The sequence below is a fragment of the Macrotis lagotis genome, chromosome 4 (assembly GCF_037893015.1).
Source record: "Macrotis lagotis isolate mMagLag1 chromosome 4, bilby.v1.9.chrom.fasta, whole genome shotgun sequence".
Taxonomy (NCBI): domain Eukaryota; kingdom Metazoa; phylum Chordata; class Mammalia; order Peramelemorphia; family Peramelidae; genus Macrotis; species Macrotis lagotis.
The window spans coordinates 81,399,184-81,419,775 of record NC_133661.1 but is presented as its reverse complement, the minus strand read 5'-3'; the positions used below and the strand labels follow the sequence as shown (position 1 = coordinate 81,419,775).

The 20,592-nt window shown below is 33.7% G+C and overlaps 1 protein-coding gene across 1 annotated transcript in view; it reads right to left on the bottom strand.

Annotated features, from left to right (window-relative positions):
• Positions 1–1,421: 1,421 nt before the first annotated feature.
• Positions 1,422–20,592, bottom strand: part of LOC141521133 (protein FRA10AC1) — a 58,872-nt gene continuing 39,701 nt past the window's right edge. Inside the window, exons 13-14 of the mRNA XM_074233342.1 lie at positions 8,521–8,596; positions 1,422–7,994 (exon numbers count right to left, since the gene is read on the bottom strand). Coding sequence (XP_074089443.1) covers positions 7,952–7,994; positions 8,521–8,596 — 119 coding nt within the window. The 3' untranslated portion in view covers positions 1,422–7,951. The remainder of the gene's footprint in view (positions 7,995–8,520; positions 8,597–20,592) is intronic.

Sequence of the window (20,592 nt, the reverse complement as noted above, 5' to 3'; positions counted from 1 at the left end):
TTTAGGTATTACTATTTAGGTATTAATATTTAAGACATTTAAAGGATATGTATAAACTTAATCTTAACATATTTGCTGTTTTTTACTAAATGAAGATTTAGGCAGTACTAGTGATGACAAAATGTCCAAAACGTTTTCAAATTTTGTTTAAATAATACTTTTTAAGAATGCCAAATCAAGCATTTTATCTATTGTGGATGGTTCAAGGTGTGTGCCTTCTGAAAAAATGAAGATATGAATGAACACATCATACTTTAATGGGAGCCATCAATTCAAATACTCAATTTTTTAAAAAATGTACAAGTGAATCTGAATTCAAGTGTGGTCAAATATAGTCAGGTACTTGGGGTTCCATAGCAGATCTGCTAGAGCTGTCCTAGCTCTCTGAACTGCTGAAAGGAGCTGCATCCAATGTTGATCAATCCATGATGTTGTTGTTAATATGTATTAATATTCTCTTGTTTTGCTCCCTTTGCTCAGTGTCGGTTCCTGTAATTAATCCCATGCTTCTCTAGATACCTATGGTTCCTCAAAATGAAATTACTCATTTAGGTATACCTAATTAAGTTAATACTTATCTTGACATTTTTGCTCTGCTTTTTTCTAGATGAAGAAGATTTAGGAAGTACTGGTGATGACAAAAAGTCCAAAATGTGTCAAATTTTGTAATATAATCCAGTGGGACTAAGTTATAAAAATTTTCTGCTGATGGAGAAAAACTGAAAATTAAAGAGTTTCCATGGATTTTAACTAAGTACAGAACAATAAAACAAAAAGAACAGCAAAAACAGCAAAAGTACAAAGTATGGATACAAACTTTTGTTCTCAAATCTTAGGTTTTAAACTTAAATCATGTATAATCCATGAATTATTCACAAAACAAACTATTTGTCAGAAATCAGTTTCCTTTTTTAATACCTGAAGCCAACTTCTAGAGTCAACATCCTTCAAGTGAGCAAAAGTTTGAGTTCAAGAAAGAAGGAATACAAGATGAAAGCTCCTACTCAAGATTTCCTCCATCTGGAATATCACCCATTCTTTCTCCATATATCTCACTTGTTATTTTAGTTGTCTAGATTATATCACTTCCCAGTAGTTTATAATAAATCATAGCTTTGTGCCAACAGAAGCTCAAAGCATCTTTCCTGTTGCCTGAACTTTTGAGACAATATTTTATTAAATTGAAAAAGCTCAATCTTACAAAAAAATTATCAACTCTTTAGCTTCATATACATGTGTATTTATGTAAAATTTTAATATTTCTGGATTTGCAAGACAATTTTTAAAAAGTATTTTGACAAAACTAAGGGAAATATTACTTTTAACATATGATAAATTTCTTATATCTACAATAACTTAAAACTAAAAATAAATAATCTCCTTCTGACCAAAACAGAAAAAAAAAGACAATATCAAAAGATTTCTAAACAGAATAGACTGACAGCGTGTGGGATAAGAATCCACTTAAAAAAAATACAGAGACTCCTCTGAGCAAAAAGGAAAGTTTATTTTGGCTTTTCTCGAGAAAAAGGCAAAGTCCAAGTCTCACAAAGGTAGTAAAGATCAAGGAGCTGCCCCAAGGTGACAGTCAAACAAGATTATATGGCCTAGCACAATTCCCTCCTCCCTAGCCCCCTCTCTTCCAATGTGATTGGTTAAGGTTTTCAGAGTTACAATCTTTACGTGAAAAATCTACCCAGCAACAACGAGGAGAATAAAAGGTTTTCATAAAATATTACCTCATCATACAGATGGCAAGGGCATCAGAACATTTCTAATGACCTCCTATTAAATGAGTATGCAAGGTCTTCTTAGTTTAGCACTTATCAAACAAAAGAAGGCAGGCTACTGTTCTCATAGTCCATTATCAAATAGGTGGCTAACTAAGACTACAAGGTCTCTTCTCTGGAAGCATTCCACTAATTCCCTCCCTAACAGAATTAATGCAAGGTCTTTCTGGAAACAGTCCACTGTTTGACTCCCTAGCCAAATTGGGAGGGTGTATGACTGGGAATGCAAGGAAGGCCTCTCTCTCTCTTCTAAGAATAGTCTAAGGCTAATAGTCTGTCTTTGTTTTAATGATTTTTAACCCTGAGAGGACTTCACTAAGAATATTAACTCTTAAGAGTTAAGAGCGAATATTCCACTCAACAGCAATTCTAAAAACCTAGAAGACTCTTTTATTCTTAGAAATATGTTAAATTTTTACTCTGCACCAATAGTAAGCAGCAAAATAAAGTTTTACTGACAAATTTCCATCTTAATATTCTTTAATATAGAATCATTAATGAACAATATGACTGGATAGGGAATTAGGTCATGAATAGAGTAGGAAATACTCATTTTATTGGTATCCACAAAATATTAAAAGCAGATCTTCACATTGCATAGATTTTTCTATGGAGGATTTATTGAAAGACTTAGACTAAAAAAAATCCAAGGGGTGGAAAAATATACTAGATAAGAGGGTTTAGTTGTACCAATTAGACTATGGTTCCTGTAAAATATTGAAGAATAAACAATATCCTAGAACAAGGTTTTTCCTCTATTCTTTTTTCTCCAATTACTTGCCATAAAAGTTTTTCGACATTCATCCACTTGTATACAAATTACAAATTTTTCTACCACTCTCCTTTCCCTCCCCACCTCAGTTAGCAAACAATCTGGTAAAAGTTGTGCATGAATATTTGTGTTTAACATGTTTACATATTAGTCATTTTGTATTAGAGGAATTAGGAAGAAGGAAGAAGGGTTTTTCCTCTATTCAATTAGCACATCAATAGAATAAAATTAAATATAAAGTAACAAGACTGGTTTTTTTACATGCAAATACAGAATGTATTTAAAAGGCTTTTTTCCTTTAAAGCATTCACTTGGAAGGTTTAACATTATTCAAAACATTTTTGGAACTGCCTGCAGGACCAATTAATGGACTAAATAAAATCAATCTCATTTATAATCTTCCTTTTGATTCAATTTAATGTTGAGCTTGATCTATCCACTTTATTCATGGCTATTTCCAGAAGTCAAATCACAGACTTAAATCCTGGGCTTAAAGAGACCTTGGAGATCATCTAATCCAACTCCTTTGTTTTATAAATAGAGAAAAAGAAAGCTAAAGTCAAACTGCTATTAAGTTACAGTCTGAAACTGAAATTTGGTAGCCTAGACTTGGTAGTTTTTCTGACATCATACTGCCTTTTATTTTCAAAGTACTACAGTTTACTTGTGTTGAAGTCTCTGAAGGCAATTCTAAGTCACTCCTTATATTGTTCACTGCCCTCAATAAATATTTTAAATTTCCATTTATGAAATGTAGTGTTGAGTTTACAACAGTACTATAAAGGTTTCCTGGTCTTAGCCTCAACCTCTTCCTCAATGTATTTAGATTATGGGTTTTGTAGCAAAAAATAGCAATGCATTAATTCTAAAGTGATCCACTGATAAATTGACTTGTAGCAAATGGATTAATTAAGTTCTAGTAAAGCTTGTGTTATAACAAAGAATTAACCTTTAAATACAGGACCTAATTTTGAAGAGGTCCCTTTAAAACTTTTTCTTCTATTATTTTATTTTTTTTAGGTGTTTTTTTTTTGCAAGGCAAATGGGGTTAAGTGGCTTGCCCAAGGCCAAACAGCTAGGTAATTATTAAGTGAGTCTGAGACTGGATTTGAACCCAGGTACTCCTGACTCCAGGGCCAGTGCTTTATCCACTATGCCACCTAGCCGCCCTTTTTCTTCTATTATTTAAACAAATATTTCTTTTTTCTAATAACTATATATGATTAAAAATCCATTTATCCACTGTAGTATTAAATTCAGCTTTTTCCCTTTGTAAAAGATTCTTTGCCTTCCTAGAATGTCATATTCCAAGCTCTCTGCTCCTTTATAATCATGGCTGCTAAATCATGTAATCCTGACTCTGGCTCCTTGATTTTTGAATTCTTCGTTTCTGGCTACTTGAAGCATATTTTCTTTGACCTGGAAGTTCTGGACTTTGGCTATGATGTTCCTCAGAGTATTCAATTAAGAGTATCTTTCTGGAAGTAATTGTGGATTCCATTTCCACCTTGACCTATGGTTTTAAGAAATATGATTTTTTCTTTTCTTTTTTTAAAGAGTTCTTGAAATAGTATGTTTAGGCTGTTTTTCATCATTTGTTTTCAGGTAGTCTAATGATTCATAAAATTTTCTCCTTAATCTGTTTCCAGATCAGTTGTTTTCAGTATGAGATACCTTACATTTTATTTTTTTCCAGCTTCTTGATTTTGTTTTAATATTTCCAGTCTAATGTAGTCATTGGCTTCTATTTGATATACTTTAATTTTCAGCAACTTTGTCATTTAGACAAGGCTTTTGTACCCTTTGTGCCAAGTTATTAAATTCCATTTCCAAATCTTTCTTCCATAGCTCTCATTTCTTTCCTAGTTGTTTCCTCAAGTGCTCCCATTTCACTTATACTTTTTAAAACTCTTCCTTCATATCTTCAAGAAATTCTAGTTAAAGTTTGTGTTCAAGTTATGTTTTTCATTAAGGCTTTTGATTATAGATGTTTTGGAGTAGTTCTATTCTGTATTTGAATCTTGAACAATCCTGCCACCCTAATAATTTCATTTTGTGAATGGGAGTTCATTTGTGAATGGGATAAAGTCTGAGATTTCTTCAGGAGAATATTAGAGATTAGAAAATAGTTAACTATGTGCCCCTCTTCCCCTGACAAACAACTTCTGGGATATTGGTGAAGAGTCAACTGACTCCATCTTATCTGTTGAAGTCAGGATGTCCATTAAATTCCTGGAGCTGAAAGGATATGCTGGTTTCAGTTTGAATTATATGCTCTTTTCCTTAGATTAATTTAGGAGTCTAGATTGTGAAGACCACATTCCTCATTAATGAAGGTGGGTCAGTGGGGGGGAGCAAGGATCCCATTAAGATAAATGTGATTCTTGGGTCTTTTGCTTTTGCCTCAATCTCTGTAATTGACTGGGGTCTGTTCTTTGAGAAAGGAATAAAACCTTCTCTTGATACCTTGAGAGATCTCTGAAATTTATTAAGTGGCATGTGTCCCACACAGCTGCATTGCTTCCTCTCGCTGCACCACTTTGGTTTCACCTCCTTATTCAATTAATATTAAATTTAGTTCCAAAACCTAGAGATGTTTTCATTCAAAAATTATACCTATCATACTTCAACTTATTTTTATTAATTCCAGAACTTCTAGGTCAAAGAAAATATGCTTCAAGTAGCCAGAAACGAAGAATTCAAAAATCAAGGAGCCAGAGTCAGGATTACATCTAATTTAGCAGCCATGATTATAAAGGAGCAGAGAGCTTGGAATATGACATTCCAGGAAGGCAAATTCCATTATAAATTTCAATTAGTTACTAATGCATCTGGTTCTCTCTTTTTCAGTTCTGAAAATATAAAGAAAATAATCTTCTTAAAATATTTTTATTATATCTCTACTATTTATATCTTAATTCTATCATTTACAAACATGTCAAATCCTTTATTCTCAAAAATCACATTTTAATCATCAGGATACAATAGCTTTAAAAACTATATGCTATGAGTAATAAGTAGAGAATTCATTTAACACAATGTAGATCATACATGCTATAGTAACTAACCCAGGAAAACACTATTTACTTCTTCCTAATGGCATAGAATAATATAATAGAATAAATTGCATAATCTGTTATTCTCCTCCACAGTACTGGAAACCTAATGACTAAGTGAATGACTATAGTGACATTAAAAAAGATTAAACTACATAGTTTATGGTTTAACATCATAATAATTAATCAACTCTATTAAAAAGTTTTTAAAAATTAATGTTGTATCAATATGGGTTTTAATGAAAGTACCAGAATTCTGTGCTCATTTTTCAACCCATTTCTTCAAAATCATCCATTACTTATTTACAAGCTATCTATGTTACTATATCCAATGAAGAATATGTATTTAACTTATTCAGCTAAATTCTCTCAGTGTACATGAACTGTTTTCTCAGAGGCCAGCAATTTTGGAATGCACACAACTCTCAGAGGTCAAGATTATATAGCTGTCTGAAATATGCAACAGGACTAATTTGTACATGGGACCCAAGTGACCCTTGACTTTTGTAAGCTAAATTCCATTGCAACAAATTCCACTTGGTAATAAGTGTGGAAAGACATAGCAAGGATGCCAAGAAAGGAAAGGTAGGCCTAAAGTGAGATTGCTAGATGTGCCCCCTGACTGTACAGAAGTCGGTGCCTAGAAGAGGATGCCAAAATCATGGGGGAATTGGGCACAAAAGTGAAAAGGGGGGAGTAGAAAAGACAAACTTAATACCTAATTTTGCCTCAATAAAATTTTTATAATTTGGAGTAATTAGAGAAAACCAGCCTGAACTGAACATATACATATATATACATATACATAATTCAAATACATAAATATTCATATATTCTCCATAAGTTCATAAGGATATTTGACAAAAACAGTTCATAAATAAACCAGAATTAAGTAACATGAGCTACTGTCATTACACTACTAGAAATTACACTCCTACTATGAATTAAAGGATGACATTATAACTTCTGATCCTCTGAAGCAAATTACTAAGTGAAGAGAATCATTCAAACTTCTTCACCTCACCTCCAAGTTTGTAAAACTTTCATTATGTTATATTTTATTGAATGGTCTAAGGATTTAGGTACAAGGGTAAAGGGGGACTTAGGAATAACAACTCTCTTTTCCTCTACCACTATAAAGAGAATAAAATCAACAACTTTTTTAGAAAATGACTTTTCATGGACAGAGAGATCAGAGAAAGCATTTTTGTAGTAAGATACTTTTATAGGCAATTAAATTAATAAAAACAGTATAGTTTCATAATATGAAGTCTTCTATTATAGTATGTACTAGATTTCTGATTTCATTGGTATAGGAAAACCCTCTATTAATACAGTTTGACATTTGTTCTGCAACATGAGAGTTTTAGAGATTTGTCTAGGGGCAGTGAGAGGTTAAATGACTTTCTGGATACAGAGCCAGTAATGTGTCAGAGGCAAGACATAAACCCATGTTTTCCCGTGGAAAACAGAGACCAGCTCTCCAAGCACTTGGCCATACCACACTGTAATATTCCCATAGAAAAATTTTACCTATAACATACTTCATAATGTGTCTCACTTCCAAGTAATAATTTAAACAAAGGGCACTGCTAATAGTAAGGGAAAAAAATACATACCAAAACTGATTTTCTAAGGATAATCCCCTCTAAATTTAACAGGAGGAGACAAGGCCTACCTTGTCAAGATCCCTTCCCAACTCCTACCTCCCCTTATCTCAAGTAGAGGTTCTGCACCCTGCAGAACCAGTTGGCTTCTCTGTTCCTTAGCAAAACAAATTCCATTTAGGAATGCATGGAAAAGGACAGAACTAAGGAGACAAGTAAATTTTTTATGGTTCTTATCAGCAAACTTTCAATCTAATTATAAGTTCATGTGACTTTCATAGTATCAGAGAAAAATAATATGGGCTTTCATAGTTTCAGAGAGAAATAATATGGGCTTGGATTTGAGAAAGAATTATTAGGGGAAAAAGCAAGGCAAGAAGGTTCTTCTTTTTTTTCTTTCTACATATGCGTAGTACTTTCCTTGTGAGGCTGGATGAAATAAATAACAGCTTATCTTTATTGAAAATCAGTCCAAATTTTACCAGTGATGAAACTGACTTTGTGGCCAAATGATTTAAGCCTCTACAGAAGTAATTAATCCCCACACAGGTTATGCAGAACTATTCTCAGTAATAGAGTTAATGTGTTCTATAAAGTATATTACTATCAGATGTAGTTGGATGATTGGTTATTTCTTCAAAATATTCAAGTTTCAACATAAAAATCTAATAAAAGATTTAAGGAAGATTTTTCACATTAAGGAATAAAGGTTCTATCTTCAATGTTTCATAGAAATAAATCTTGAAAATATTCATCAAACTCTTCTTCCCTATTAAAAGAAAAATAGATTAGAGAATGGAAAATGAAGGTGACTGTTACTATTTCTTTCTACATGGGACATGTTATACTTAGGAGTTTTTAAAAGTATATACTATTTAAATGTATACTGGAGACATTTAAGAAGTAGATGGATAACTACCTGTCAAAAACTTTTTTGGCTCTAACTAGTCTATGGTTTATATATATATATATATATATATATATATATATATATATATATATATATATGTATATATGTGTGTGTGTGTATGTATTTTGACAGTTACTAATACACATGGTTCATGTAGCCAAGTGGCACATTTATAACAGAAGCTGGGATCATTTTCTCTTTGTGGCTACAGACAATTAATTTGGAATAGATTCTGGTCTCCCTAAGCCATAATTGTTATCTCTGCCATAAAAACAGTCATTTTTGATGATGAACCTCTGCATTAAGTTGTTAAAGAAAGGACAGGATGTAACTTTCAGGCAGGGTTTTTAAATTTGTTTCACCACCTATCAACAGCAAATCTTACTGTGATTTTTCATCTGTTTCCTGCAGAGGACCCTTCCACAGTTCTGCTTCTGAAGTACCTTCTTCATCAGAGTTTTCTGAGGAAAATAAAATTTTTAAGTTATTTAAAAAAAACACATTTTGAACAACCAATATCTGTATATTTACATTATAACCACCAACCCATTAAATTAACATTGAATCTAACTGCAACTTGATCTTTGTCACTGGAGTACTCTATAAACTTAATTACAGAAGCCAATAAACATTAAGCTCCTTTTTTAAAAATTGAGTAAAACAACAGGTGTACAATAATAAGTTCTTCTACTAAAATTCTCAGCAGAAAAATCAAAGATTTAATGGACCATGAAATAAATGATTCTTCAAGTTTCACTGAGCTAAAGTAACTATAGCAATTATCTTAATAACAAACTTCTGAGTATATCTTAATAACAAACTTCTGCCATACACAAAGGATGCTTATATTTTAGTTTTATCTTTACATTAATTTTTCTCAACACATATGAGCTCAAAATGATTACTTCTGTAGGCTTCATTCTTATAGAAGGATTAAGATTTAAGGGAACTTGATTTTCCTAGTTCTAATAAAAAATTCTAGCTCTAGAAAAAATTATCATAGTTTATGATCAAATATTTTCTAATATGTAAAACAACGTATTTCTCCCCAAAATGTATTTTTACAACTAATTTTAAATTGTCCTTTCTATATTAAATATTTCAAAATATTAAGAGTACTATATCACATAGCATTAAAATTATGTCTACACAAAGTTAAAGTTAACAAAAGATTGATTTCCTGTCAATAACAACCATTTATGTATATAAAAAAAGGAAAGAAAGGAGTCAACAAGAATTTTTCTTGAAATGCTACTTAGTTTAATAGACTATGAAAAAAAAGTAGTATTGAATTGCTATGGTGGCCCTAAATTTGTTGGACTCTGATCCTTATATTAACACAAGTGTCTAAACTTTGGTTTTAATCTAGTCTGTTCTGACACAGAAAGCCAACAAAAATATAGAAAAAAAGAACCACTGATCTAAATGCAAAGATAATTCTTTTTTTTCTTTACATTTTGGCTATATATAGTTTTATTTCATTAATATCCTTTTTTGTCTGACATATAAAAATTTCTTTTTGATTTCTTTTATTTTATTACAATAATCTTGTTATAAGAGTAAACATAAAATCCCCTCCCCCCTCCAAGAAGATGAGAAACCTCAAAAATAGTGAGAGAAAAAATGTAAAAAATGTACTTGAGTCAGAGTTCAGATTCCAATGACTCTGTCTCTGGGATGAGTTGCCTTCCTTATCATTAGCCCACCAGAGAAGTTGCTTCAATATTTTCCCCACAGATGCTATTACTAGCTGTATTTCCCTTCACTCTATTCCTCCTCATTCTCATTTATTCCATTCTCTCTCTCTCTCTCTCCTTTCATTCTCTTTCTAAAAAGTGTGTCGTATTCAAGTACCCTCTCACACGATCTGCCCTCTCTTCCACCACCTATTCTTTCCTTCCCTCCCCCATTCCCCCTTATCCCATCCCTTTCTTCTCATTTTTCTCTAGGGTAAGATAGATTTTCTACACCTTTTTAAGTGTGTATATTATTTCCTCTCTGAGCCATTTCTGATGAGAATGAAGGCTCACCCATTCCCTCTCACCTTCTTCTTCCTCTCCTTTCTCTTCCTCCCAGTACTTTCCTTTATCACCTGTTGACTCCATCTTTTTACTATATTATACCATTATATTCTATTTCTTTCTGTGCCTTGTCTGCTATACATGTTTGAAAGTCCCCTGTTTCATTGAAAGTCCACCTTTTCCCCTGAAAGAGGATGTTCAGTTTTGATGGGTAGTTGATTCTTGGTTGAAAACCAAGATCTTTTGCCCTCTGGAATATCATATTCCAATCCCTACGAGTCCTTAATTTAGATGTTGCCAGATCCTGTGTAATCCTGACTATGGAGCCACAGTAGTTGAATTGTTTGTTTCTGGCAGCTTTTAAATATTTTCTTTTTGACTTGGGAATTTTGGAATTTGGCTATAATATTTCTGGAAGTTTTTCTTTTGGGATCTCTTTCAGGAGTTGATGGGTAAATTCCCTCAATTTCTATTTTACTCTGTGTTTCTAGGATCTCAGGGCAATTGTGCTGTATTATTTCTTGAAAAATGAAGTCTAGGCTCTTCCTGGTCATGACTTTCAGGTAGCCCAATAAATTATTCCTCCTGGATCTGTTTTCGAGGTCAGTTGTTTTTCCAATGCAATATTTCACATTTTCTTCTAATTTTTGGCTTTTTTGAAAGAGTTTTTTTCTTCCTGATTTCTCACAGTCATCAGCTTCCTTTAGTTCCACTCTGCATCCGAAGGAATTATTTTCTTCAGAGAGCTTTTTTATCTCCTTTTCCTGCTGGCCAATTCTGCTTTTTAAGGCATACATCTCCTCATTTGTCTTTTGTTTTGCTTTTTTCCATTGGCCTAAACTGGTTTTTAACATACTATTTTCTTCAGTATTTTTTTTGTATTACTTTCACCAAACTGTTGGTTTGGTTTTCATGCTTTATCTGCATTGCTCTCATTTCTCCTCCCAATTTTTCCTCCACTTCCCTTAAATGCTTTTCAAAAATCTTTTTCGAGCTCATCCATAGCCTGAGCCCATTTTCTATTTCTCTCAGAGGTCTTGGGTACAGAAGGTTAGACTTTGTCATCTTCTGAATCTTCCATGGGATCAAAGTAATTTTCTAGGGTCAGATTCTTCTTCCTCCTCCTCCCCCCCACCCCCTCTTCTTCTTCTTTTTTTGGTTTGCTCGTTTCCTCAGCCTAAGACTAATTTTCCACACTTCCAAGGCTTTGGGGCTTTTTTTGGGATACCCTACTGGAACCTTTATTCCCCCAAGGTCTTATGCTCTCTTGCCTGTGCTTTGACATGTAGATGACCACAGGCACTTCCCTTTGCCCTAGAGCTGTGAGGAGAGGCCCTGCTTGGCTATCTTACTATGAAAGCCCAAACTGCAACCTGGATCTGAGTGTGGACAAACAGCAGCCCTGACCCAGGGAGAGCAGCAGAGAGATTTCTGCAGTCTCCCTGGACCCCCTTACCATCTGTGGGCTGTGCTGTGGAGGTGTAGGCTGGTTTCTCCGATTCCTGCTGCAAATTCTCACCACAGGGCTGTTCTGAGGCCAGTGCTCCTCACTCTGTACTCATTCTGGTACAGCAGAGTTCTCTTCCCACCCCTTCAAGCTGTTCCCAGTGATCCCTGTGCTGTGCTGCACTATGGCAGCAGCTTTTTTCTAACCCCTGGTCCTAGTGAAGCATACCTTCCCTGCAGAGCTTCTAAGTTATCTTGGACTGGGAAATTGTATTACTCAGTCTTTCTGAGGGTTCCACTCCTCTAAATTTTGACTAGTCATAATTTGATGGCTTTTGGAATTTTTTGGAGAAGGAGTTTCTGGGGAATCCTGCCTTCACACTGCAATCTTGGCTCCATCCCCAAGAAAATTCTATAAGACAAGTCTGAGAATAATCAACTCGGGCTCAGTAGTGAGCATTTAAATGGGAATTATATTTTTAATTTGAACACAAGAAGAGAGCTTAAAATCCACTTTTTCCAATTTTACTAAAGCTCAAAGCAATGAGTTAAAGAAAAAGGTAACTATTTAGGAGTTAGTACTTTGGTCAAGCAATCACTCTAAAGAAACTATGCTAAATCTTATAAAGAGTAAGATTTGAAAAATCTCATGTCAAGAGTCCTTGAACCGATTTTCAATGGTTGTGTCTCTCTACATCCTTCCCAATAATCCTCCCTGAATACAGCCTTACAAAGAGGAAAATGAGTGGAGATTTGTTTAGTCTAAGACAACTCTTTTTACTTTGAAAGGTTATAGACACAAGTTTTACAGTTAAGTATCTTTAAAGGACCAATTTCACAAAGAAATAAGATTTCTTCAAAAATGATAAAGGCTTTAAATTTTCATAACAGTGCCTGCTGTAATCTGATGAAATTGGGATGGGATGGTGTTACTCTGGGAAAAATGGCTAGACAATGTCCAACTCAAAGCAAGATTCATTCTCCAATTTCAAAATTATTCAGTTATTACTAGAAAATCTGTATATGCAGGCATTTACCTGACCAATTTCAGATACTAAAATAAAACTTATATGAAAATGCTTTAATTACAGTGAAGAAATTACTAAAATCTCCAGGTAATAATACACTAACAAACAACTCATTGAGTGAATTCTGGATCTGTCCTCAGAACAATGGGTTCATTTGAAATCATTCTGTGAGAATCCTTTTTTGGGATAAGTTAATAAATTAAAATTATATCAAATGCTACAAAGATTGATGCCATCTCTCTTTGAGGACCAAGTACTAATTCCATGACCAAAGTATGGAATGTGCTATTTTGAATAGAATGAGTTATCAGGAAAAAAAAAGGGAGGGGTACAAGCAGGAAATAATAATAGCTAACACACAGCATCTATGGAGACATAATTTTATCTGATTTTCACAATAACTCCATGATACAGGTGTTATTATATTATCCCCATTTTATAGATGAGGAAATTTAGGTTAAAAGGTTAAGCAAACTTAAGTTTTCACAGCTAAGTGTCTGTGGCAAGATTCAAACTTATATCTTCCTGGCTCCTAATTTTGCATTCAATCTACCATGTTATTTGTAGACTAGAAACTCCTTGAAAGAAAGGACTGTTTTGTGTCTTTTCATGCCCAGTGTCAAGTAAAACATGCTAACATATTGTGGGGACTTGCTTGTCTGATGAAGAGATCCTAATATGATAACTGCTGGGATACATTTAGGAATGAAAAGAAATTTTATTCACAAAAATTTGAGCAAAGCAGTCTCTGTGACTGAAGCTACACCATGCTGATATAATAGCCAAGCATTCAAATTCTGCTACAAAAAACCCAACTCCAATGAACTTGTCACAGTGTTTGAATGCCAAACATATGCTTGCCAAAAAGACAATTTTATGGAGAATTCACACAGGGCAAGTGAAATGAGGACACTCTCAAGAACTTTAGAACTGATTGTGCAACATGGGAGACACTAGCACAGGACCACCCAGCATGGTGTACCCTCATCAGAGAGGGTGCTATGCTCTCTGAGCAAGGCAAAATGGAAGCAGCTCAAAGGAAATGTATTATGTGCAAGTTTAAGAGTAACCACCCCAGGTGTTCACATGGACTATTATTTATTCCCAACATGTGGTAGAAGATTCCCAAGCTTATATCAGTTTGATCAGTCACAGTTGGATATACTGTAATTTGTCTCTAATACAGTGACGTCATTTTGGTCTTCTTTGAACAAGAACAACCAAGAGCATGGAGAGAGATCTCTAGTATAACCCATACCTCAAAAGGAAGTTCAACATTTCCAATAAGTAGTTCTATATAATTGCTCATGGGTTGGCCTAGGCAATACAATAAAAATGACAATTTTATCTAAATTTACTCAGTGCTTTACAATCAAACAACAAAAGAATTACTTTATGGAGCTACAAAAAATAATAACAAAATTCATCTGGAAGAACCAAAGGTCAAGAATTATCAAGGAAATCAATGAAAATAAAATATGAAGGAGGGTGGTCTAGCAGTACCAGATTTCAAATTATATTCAAAGCATCGAATTGGGCCTTTTAGGTGGCACAGTGGACAGTATTGGGCCTGGAGTCAGGAAGACTCATCTTCCTAAGTTCAAATCTAGTCTCAGACACTTACAAGCTGTATGACCCTAGGCAAGTCACTTAGATATGTTTGTCTCAGTTTCCTCAGTATTTCTGGCAACAAAAGACAATACTGAAACAACTGAATAACAACAAATTCATCAAATGTAGATTTTCTTATATAACAAGTAGTATCTACCTAAAACCAAGAGCAAGCATTATCTGCAATGTGGAATATTCAAGGAGCAGTAGTATCACTGGTAGGAAAGTGCTTTGGAGGGCTGTTCATCCATCTCTAGTGTCTATTTGGCACTCTCACTTACGATCCCGAGAAGCTGTAGCACACACACAGTAGCCACACCCTGATAAATATCTTGGCAGACTGCTAAATCAGCTTGAAAGTAACTGATGGTCTGCTTGGTGAAATGGAAGGGAGGGATGTCTACCCCAAGCACATGAAGACAACAACGTAGCTGAAGCAAGCACTGTGAGCACTTAAAGAGTTTGGTCAGACATCCATGACCTCGAGGTCATCTACTGAATTACAGGTCATTATCACTCATTCTGACTTTAGTTTTGCCTGGACTTTGATAACTCTGGAAGAGAGAGTGAGGCTGTCAACTTCTCACAATTCTGCCTCACTTAAATCAAAATCCTTTGTGAGTCAAGTCATCATCCATGATGTCAATGGTCCTCTTTGAGAACGAAGGACAAACAACAACAACAACAACAATAAACTAGAAGCCTTCTCAGGCATGTCCATTCTGGTACTGTTTAAGAAATTCAGTGATTAATCAGTGGGACAAATTAGGTACACAATATATAGAAGTAAATGACCACAGTAATTTGTATTTAATAAACCTAAAAAAAAAAAATCAAGTTTTGGGGACAAGAACTCATTATGTGATAATGAACTGATGGGAAAACTAGAAATGGCACAGAATGGCACAAACTAAGCATAGATTGATATTTCATACCACATACCAAGATCAAAATAGCTACATTTTGATTTAGACAACAAAGGGTGATATCATAATCAAATTAGGAAAGTATGGAAAAATTTATCTGTCAGATTTATGGATAGGGGAAGAGTTTATGACCAAGCAAGAGATAGACAGGATTACAGGAGGCAAAATAGATAATTTTGAATACATGAGATTATAGAGGTCTGCACAAACAAAATCAATGTAGTCAAAATTAGAAAGAAGGTAGGAAAGTAGGGGAAAAAATATTTACCAGTTGCTTTCTCTGATAAAGGCTTCATTTCCCAAATATATAGGGAATTGAACCAAATATATAGAAATAGGAACCATTTCCCAATTGATTGATGGTCAAAGGATGAGAAAAGGCAATTTTCAGAAGAAATCAAAACTATCAATAGTCATATGAAAAAATGCTCAAAATCACCAATAATTAGAGAAATGCAAATTAAAACAACTCTGAGATACCACCTCACATCCATCAAATTGGCTAACATGACAGAAAAGTAAAATGACAAATGCTAGAGGGGATGAAGAAAAATGGATTCATTAATGCATTATTGGTGAAATTACAAACTGGTCCAACCATTCTGGAGAAAAATTCATAACTATGCCCAAAGGGCTATAAAATTGTGTATACTCTTTTGATCCAGAAAAACCACTATTTGATTCCCAAAGAGATCAAAGAAAAAGGGAATAACTTATATGTGCAAAAATATTTTACAGTACCTCTTTTTGTGATGGCAAAGCATTGGAAATAGAAAGAATGTCAATCATTTAGGGAATAGCTGAATAAGTTGTATGTATCACTGTGATGGAATACTATTGTGCCACAAGAAATGACCAGGGTGACAGACCTGGGAAGACATATAAAAATGAGCAGAACCAGAACACTGTTCAGAGTACAACAATATTGTAATGATGATCAACTGTGAAAGACTTAGCTACTCTGATCAGTACAAGCCAAGACATCTGAGACAATCTCAAAGAACTCATGATTGAAGTATAATTTTCTCCTTTGTTTTCCTTGCTTTTTTTTGCAACATGCTTAATTTGGAAATGTTTAAATGATTTTGTACCTACAATTAATATATTCATTGTTCACTTTCTCAATGGGGGGAGGGGAGAAAGGGAGAGAATTTGAACTCAAATTTTTTTAAATGTTAAAAATAAGTAAATGAATTTCTAACAAAGGAAATGTTTTGCATGGCTACACATATAAAATGGGCATTATATTGCTTGCATTCTCAATGAGTAGAAAAGGAATTAGAGGAAGGAAGAAAATTTGGAACTCTAAAAAAACATGTTAAAATTTTTTCAAAATAGAAAATAGAAAAGAAAAAAAAAGATGCATAGAAAAAAGCTTAAGGTCATTAAAAATACTTCTATTTCCCTTAGAATGTCCTTGTTTAGGAGATCTCTGCAATATTGCAAGGCTTGATGTAATGACTATAGTCAACCTCTACAAATAGCCACATCTGGAGGACCTCACTATCAACTGGAAAGTCTTCTTCCATTTGAACTCACACTGAATGTCCTTCATACAAGTAGCAAACAATTGGCAAACATATCTCCCAACATTGAGCCTCACTTTGTTGTTAACTGTTTTATTTATTACCCGTCAAGAAATTTTGTACATGATTTTGACATCTTCAAAGGTAACAGTTGTGGAGTTTTTAAGACAGTCTTCTGCTCTGACAAATCAAATGTTTTCTTACAGTGAAAAAAAATAAAAAAGGATCTTTTATTCTCTATGACTTTTAGTCAACTGAGTGAATATAAAGATATAGTAAATATAACTCTGGGTGGTGCAATGGACTGATAGCAAGGCCTGGAGGCAGGAAGACCCAAGTTCAAATCTGATCTCAGACACTTGCTAGTTGAGTTGTGTGACCATAGGCAAGTCACTTAACCCTGTTTGCCTCTGTTTCTTCATCTATAAAAGAGGAATGATATCTCCCTACCCCCTTAAGTTACTGTAGGATCAAATGGCTAAAATAATTGTAAAGCATCTGGCACAATGTGTTAAAAAAAAAAAAAATATATATATATATATATATATATATATATATATATATATATATATATATATATATATAAAAACTATTACTAATGATGTTGTTATTGCCTGCTATAGAATGTCATTTGTGAAAACCTGACATTTATATTTTCATCTACCATTAAATGGCACCAGAGTGCCATTTAAATGCATATGTTGATTATTTGCATAAAAGTTTTGTAGAAACAAGAAACTGAGTGTATATAGGCTGGTTCTTATTAATATTCTCAGTATATATTAGCAATTTTCTTTCTTTTTATTTACATTAGCAATTTTCTAAATAAAAATAGGATATATATATATATATATACACACACACAAAGATATATCCTTCCCACTATTATTTTATTTGATATATTTCAAAAAATGCTAGCAATAGCGTATCATACAAGAATGAAATGAAAGATACAAAAATAGACAAAGAAACAAATTAACAATCTTTTTTTGACCTTAGGTTTTCCTTTGAAAATTCCAGGGAGAAAGACTTAGAGAGGATGTGACCAAAAAGCTGCAGGACTGGACATTTTCCTGATCCCCACAAGTTCCCAAACCTCTCCAAAATAGAAATTATGTACATGAGACGAAACAATTTCAGCTGTCTCCACAGTCTAGGGCACCAAGAAATCAAATGAGATAACTATTCAACAAATGAGCAGCAGAGAAGATTACTAAATAGTAGCTTTCAGGCAGTTTACAAACTAAGATTTCTAGCACACTCTATCCATAAGAGGAGTAGAAAGGAACCACAGAGAACCTACCTCCACTTTGTACTGTTCTTTATTTTATGGTTTGCCAAAAGATTTGTTGGAATTTGTTCAGAAAACTAGAGATAATCAGAACACATACATTGCTAGGAAGTTTGTTTTTTTATCATGGAACACCTGCCAGAACTTGTACCACTGTTGAAACCACGATCAAGAATACATGTCACATACAGGGTATCAGAAAAAGACTTCCACTTGGCAGCCATTTTATAAATGAGTAAAATTAGCTTTTGGAGAAACAGCCTATGCCAATGGGCAAAAAAAATTCTGACTTTGAAGTTAAGAGAATAATGCTTGAATCCTGGTTCTGCTACTTGGTCAAGTCACTTCAATCTCTGGGATTCAGTTTCTTTACATGTAAAAAAGAGCTAAATCTATGATCCTGCTCCATCATCAACCTTCACTCCCCTATCACTAAAACTCCTCTTGGCCAGGCTAAACATTTGCAATTAGGTCTTCAAATTGTTAATTTGCTATCTAAAAGTTGCACTGAGAATTCAACACAAAGGTCTAGATATGGACTGACCACAGCAAATTATTTAAGCTTCTGATCTCTGAGCATGTTTTCCTTTTTTGTGAAATGGGGAAGATTAGATGATCTTTACTATAGTAAAATTTACTATACTATGGTATACTTTACTATAGTAAAATTTAAAAATGAGATTAATAATATTAGAACTACTCAGAGAGGAACTATTAGCTTTTGTACTATAGGAGAACAAATTTTGAAACTCCATTTTATACAAGAAAATTAATTGCTTTCAATCATTAAACTGCTTTTCTTTAATACTATTCTATTCTCAGTTTGCTTCTCAATGGAGGGAAGGGGAAGAGAAGGAGATAAAGGAAAGAATTTGGAATTCAACATTTTTTAAAATGAATGTTAAATTGTTTTTAAATGTAACAGAAAAAATAAAATTCTAAATAAACTTTTTTTTTTAAAGAAAAACATACTATTGCTATTCTTAATGTTTTTGCAATCTGCAAATTCTTGAGGTCAGGTAAAAATACTCAGCCTGAAATTTTCTCCACTGAAAAAAAATGTTCCATATGCCTGTGAAATTTCAAGATTTCCAAAGGAAATGTTAATTCTTTGGTTTCCAGTAAGGTAAAGGTAGCATACTCATCAGTATGTTTCAGATTAAATTCTGGTCCAGAATTACTATATCATCATTGCCAGATGCATAGTTGCTTCCCCTGTCTTACCAATTGCCAATTACATGACTTTATATAATTCTAAATTTGACTTCTCTGGGTTTTAGCTGACACCCAGTGCAAAATGAGGGTAGCATTTCACCTTCTATTAATGAAGAAGCTAAGCCAGATAACCTTTTGAGGTTCCTTTTGTGTGTGTGTGTTTGTGTGTATACAGAAAATATGGCATAGAAGGAATAGCACTAGGTCAGGAGGCAGAGAATATGGGTTTGAATTTGTGCTCTAATTCTGACTACCTGTGATGATCAAGTCACTATCCTCTCTGGGGCTTACTGTCTTTATTAAATGAAAGGGGTTGACCAGAAGATTTTTAAGGTACCATCTAGCTCCTATCAAATAAGAGTTACAAAGCACTGAACTTCAATATAGTTTTGATTAAGAATAATACAAAATGACTCCTTTTTCATTACTATATGGTGATAGTGCATTAGTTCAGAGAAAATCTGACAACTCCATTACAGAGAACAAGAAAGGTACACAGAATTCAGCATACAATCCAGTTTTCAGAGATGAGAGAAACTAACAAACCAACAGTCACAATAATAATAATAATAATAATAATAATAATAATAATAATAATAATATAGAATTATATAATGATGTATGGATCTGACTGGAGATTAGAGAAATAGGAAAGATAAGCACTAGATTGCAAAACCAGTGATACTGATATCATCCCACCCTGTCAGTTGTATCAAGTAAGCATACTGGGGTCTCCAGAAACCATGCCTGTCAGGACCTGGGTCATTCAGCTCTGAATTCCTTGGGGTCATGTTTCTTGGGAAGAGGTCTAGATAATATGTGTTTGGAAAGGGAAATGATGAAGTCTGTTTAAGACATGTTGAATATTAAATGTCTCTGGGACATCTAGTCTGAGATATCTAACAGACAACTAGGGAGAGAGTGTAGAGCTGAATATCTGTGAGTCACCTGCATAAATATGGGAACTGATGAGGTCAGTAACAAAAACTATACAGAAAAAGAAGGGTCAAGAAAGAGCTCAGTCCTCCCTCTAGAGCACTAATTTTGATGATTCTAAAAGCAGAGCATAATTCAAATCTACTTAAGCATATTAGAGAAAATGATCATGTCCTATGATGTAAGAAGTTGACACAGACAGATGTATATCAACCTAATTCTTTTGTGATTAGAAGTCAATGTAGATTTCTAGAGAACTCAAGAAACACTAAATCTAAGTAATACAATGAATTAAAGGAAGAGAGAGTTTAAAATCTGTCAGAACTGGGGAGACACTTGTAGAAGCAAGAACATTAGTAACAGATTCTTATAGCAGTAAGACTTATTTCTATTAAAATCATATATCACAAGGTATTAAGTTATACCATTCTAATACTTAACAGTTAAAGGTAATTTT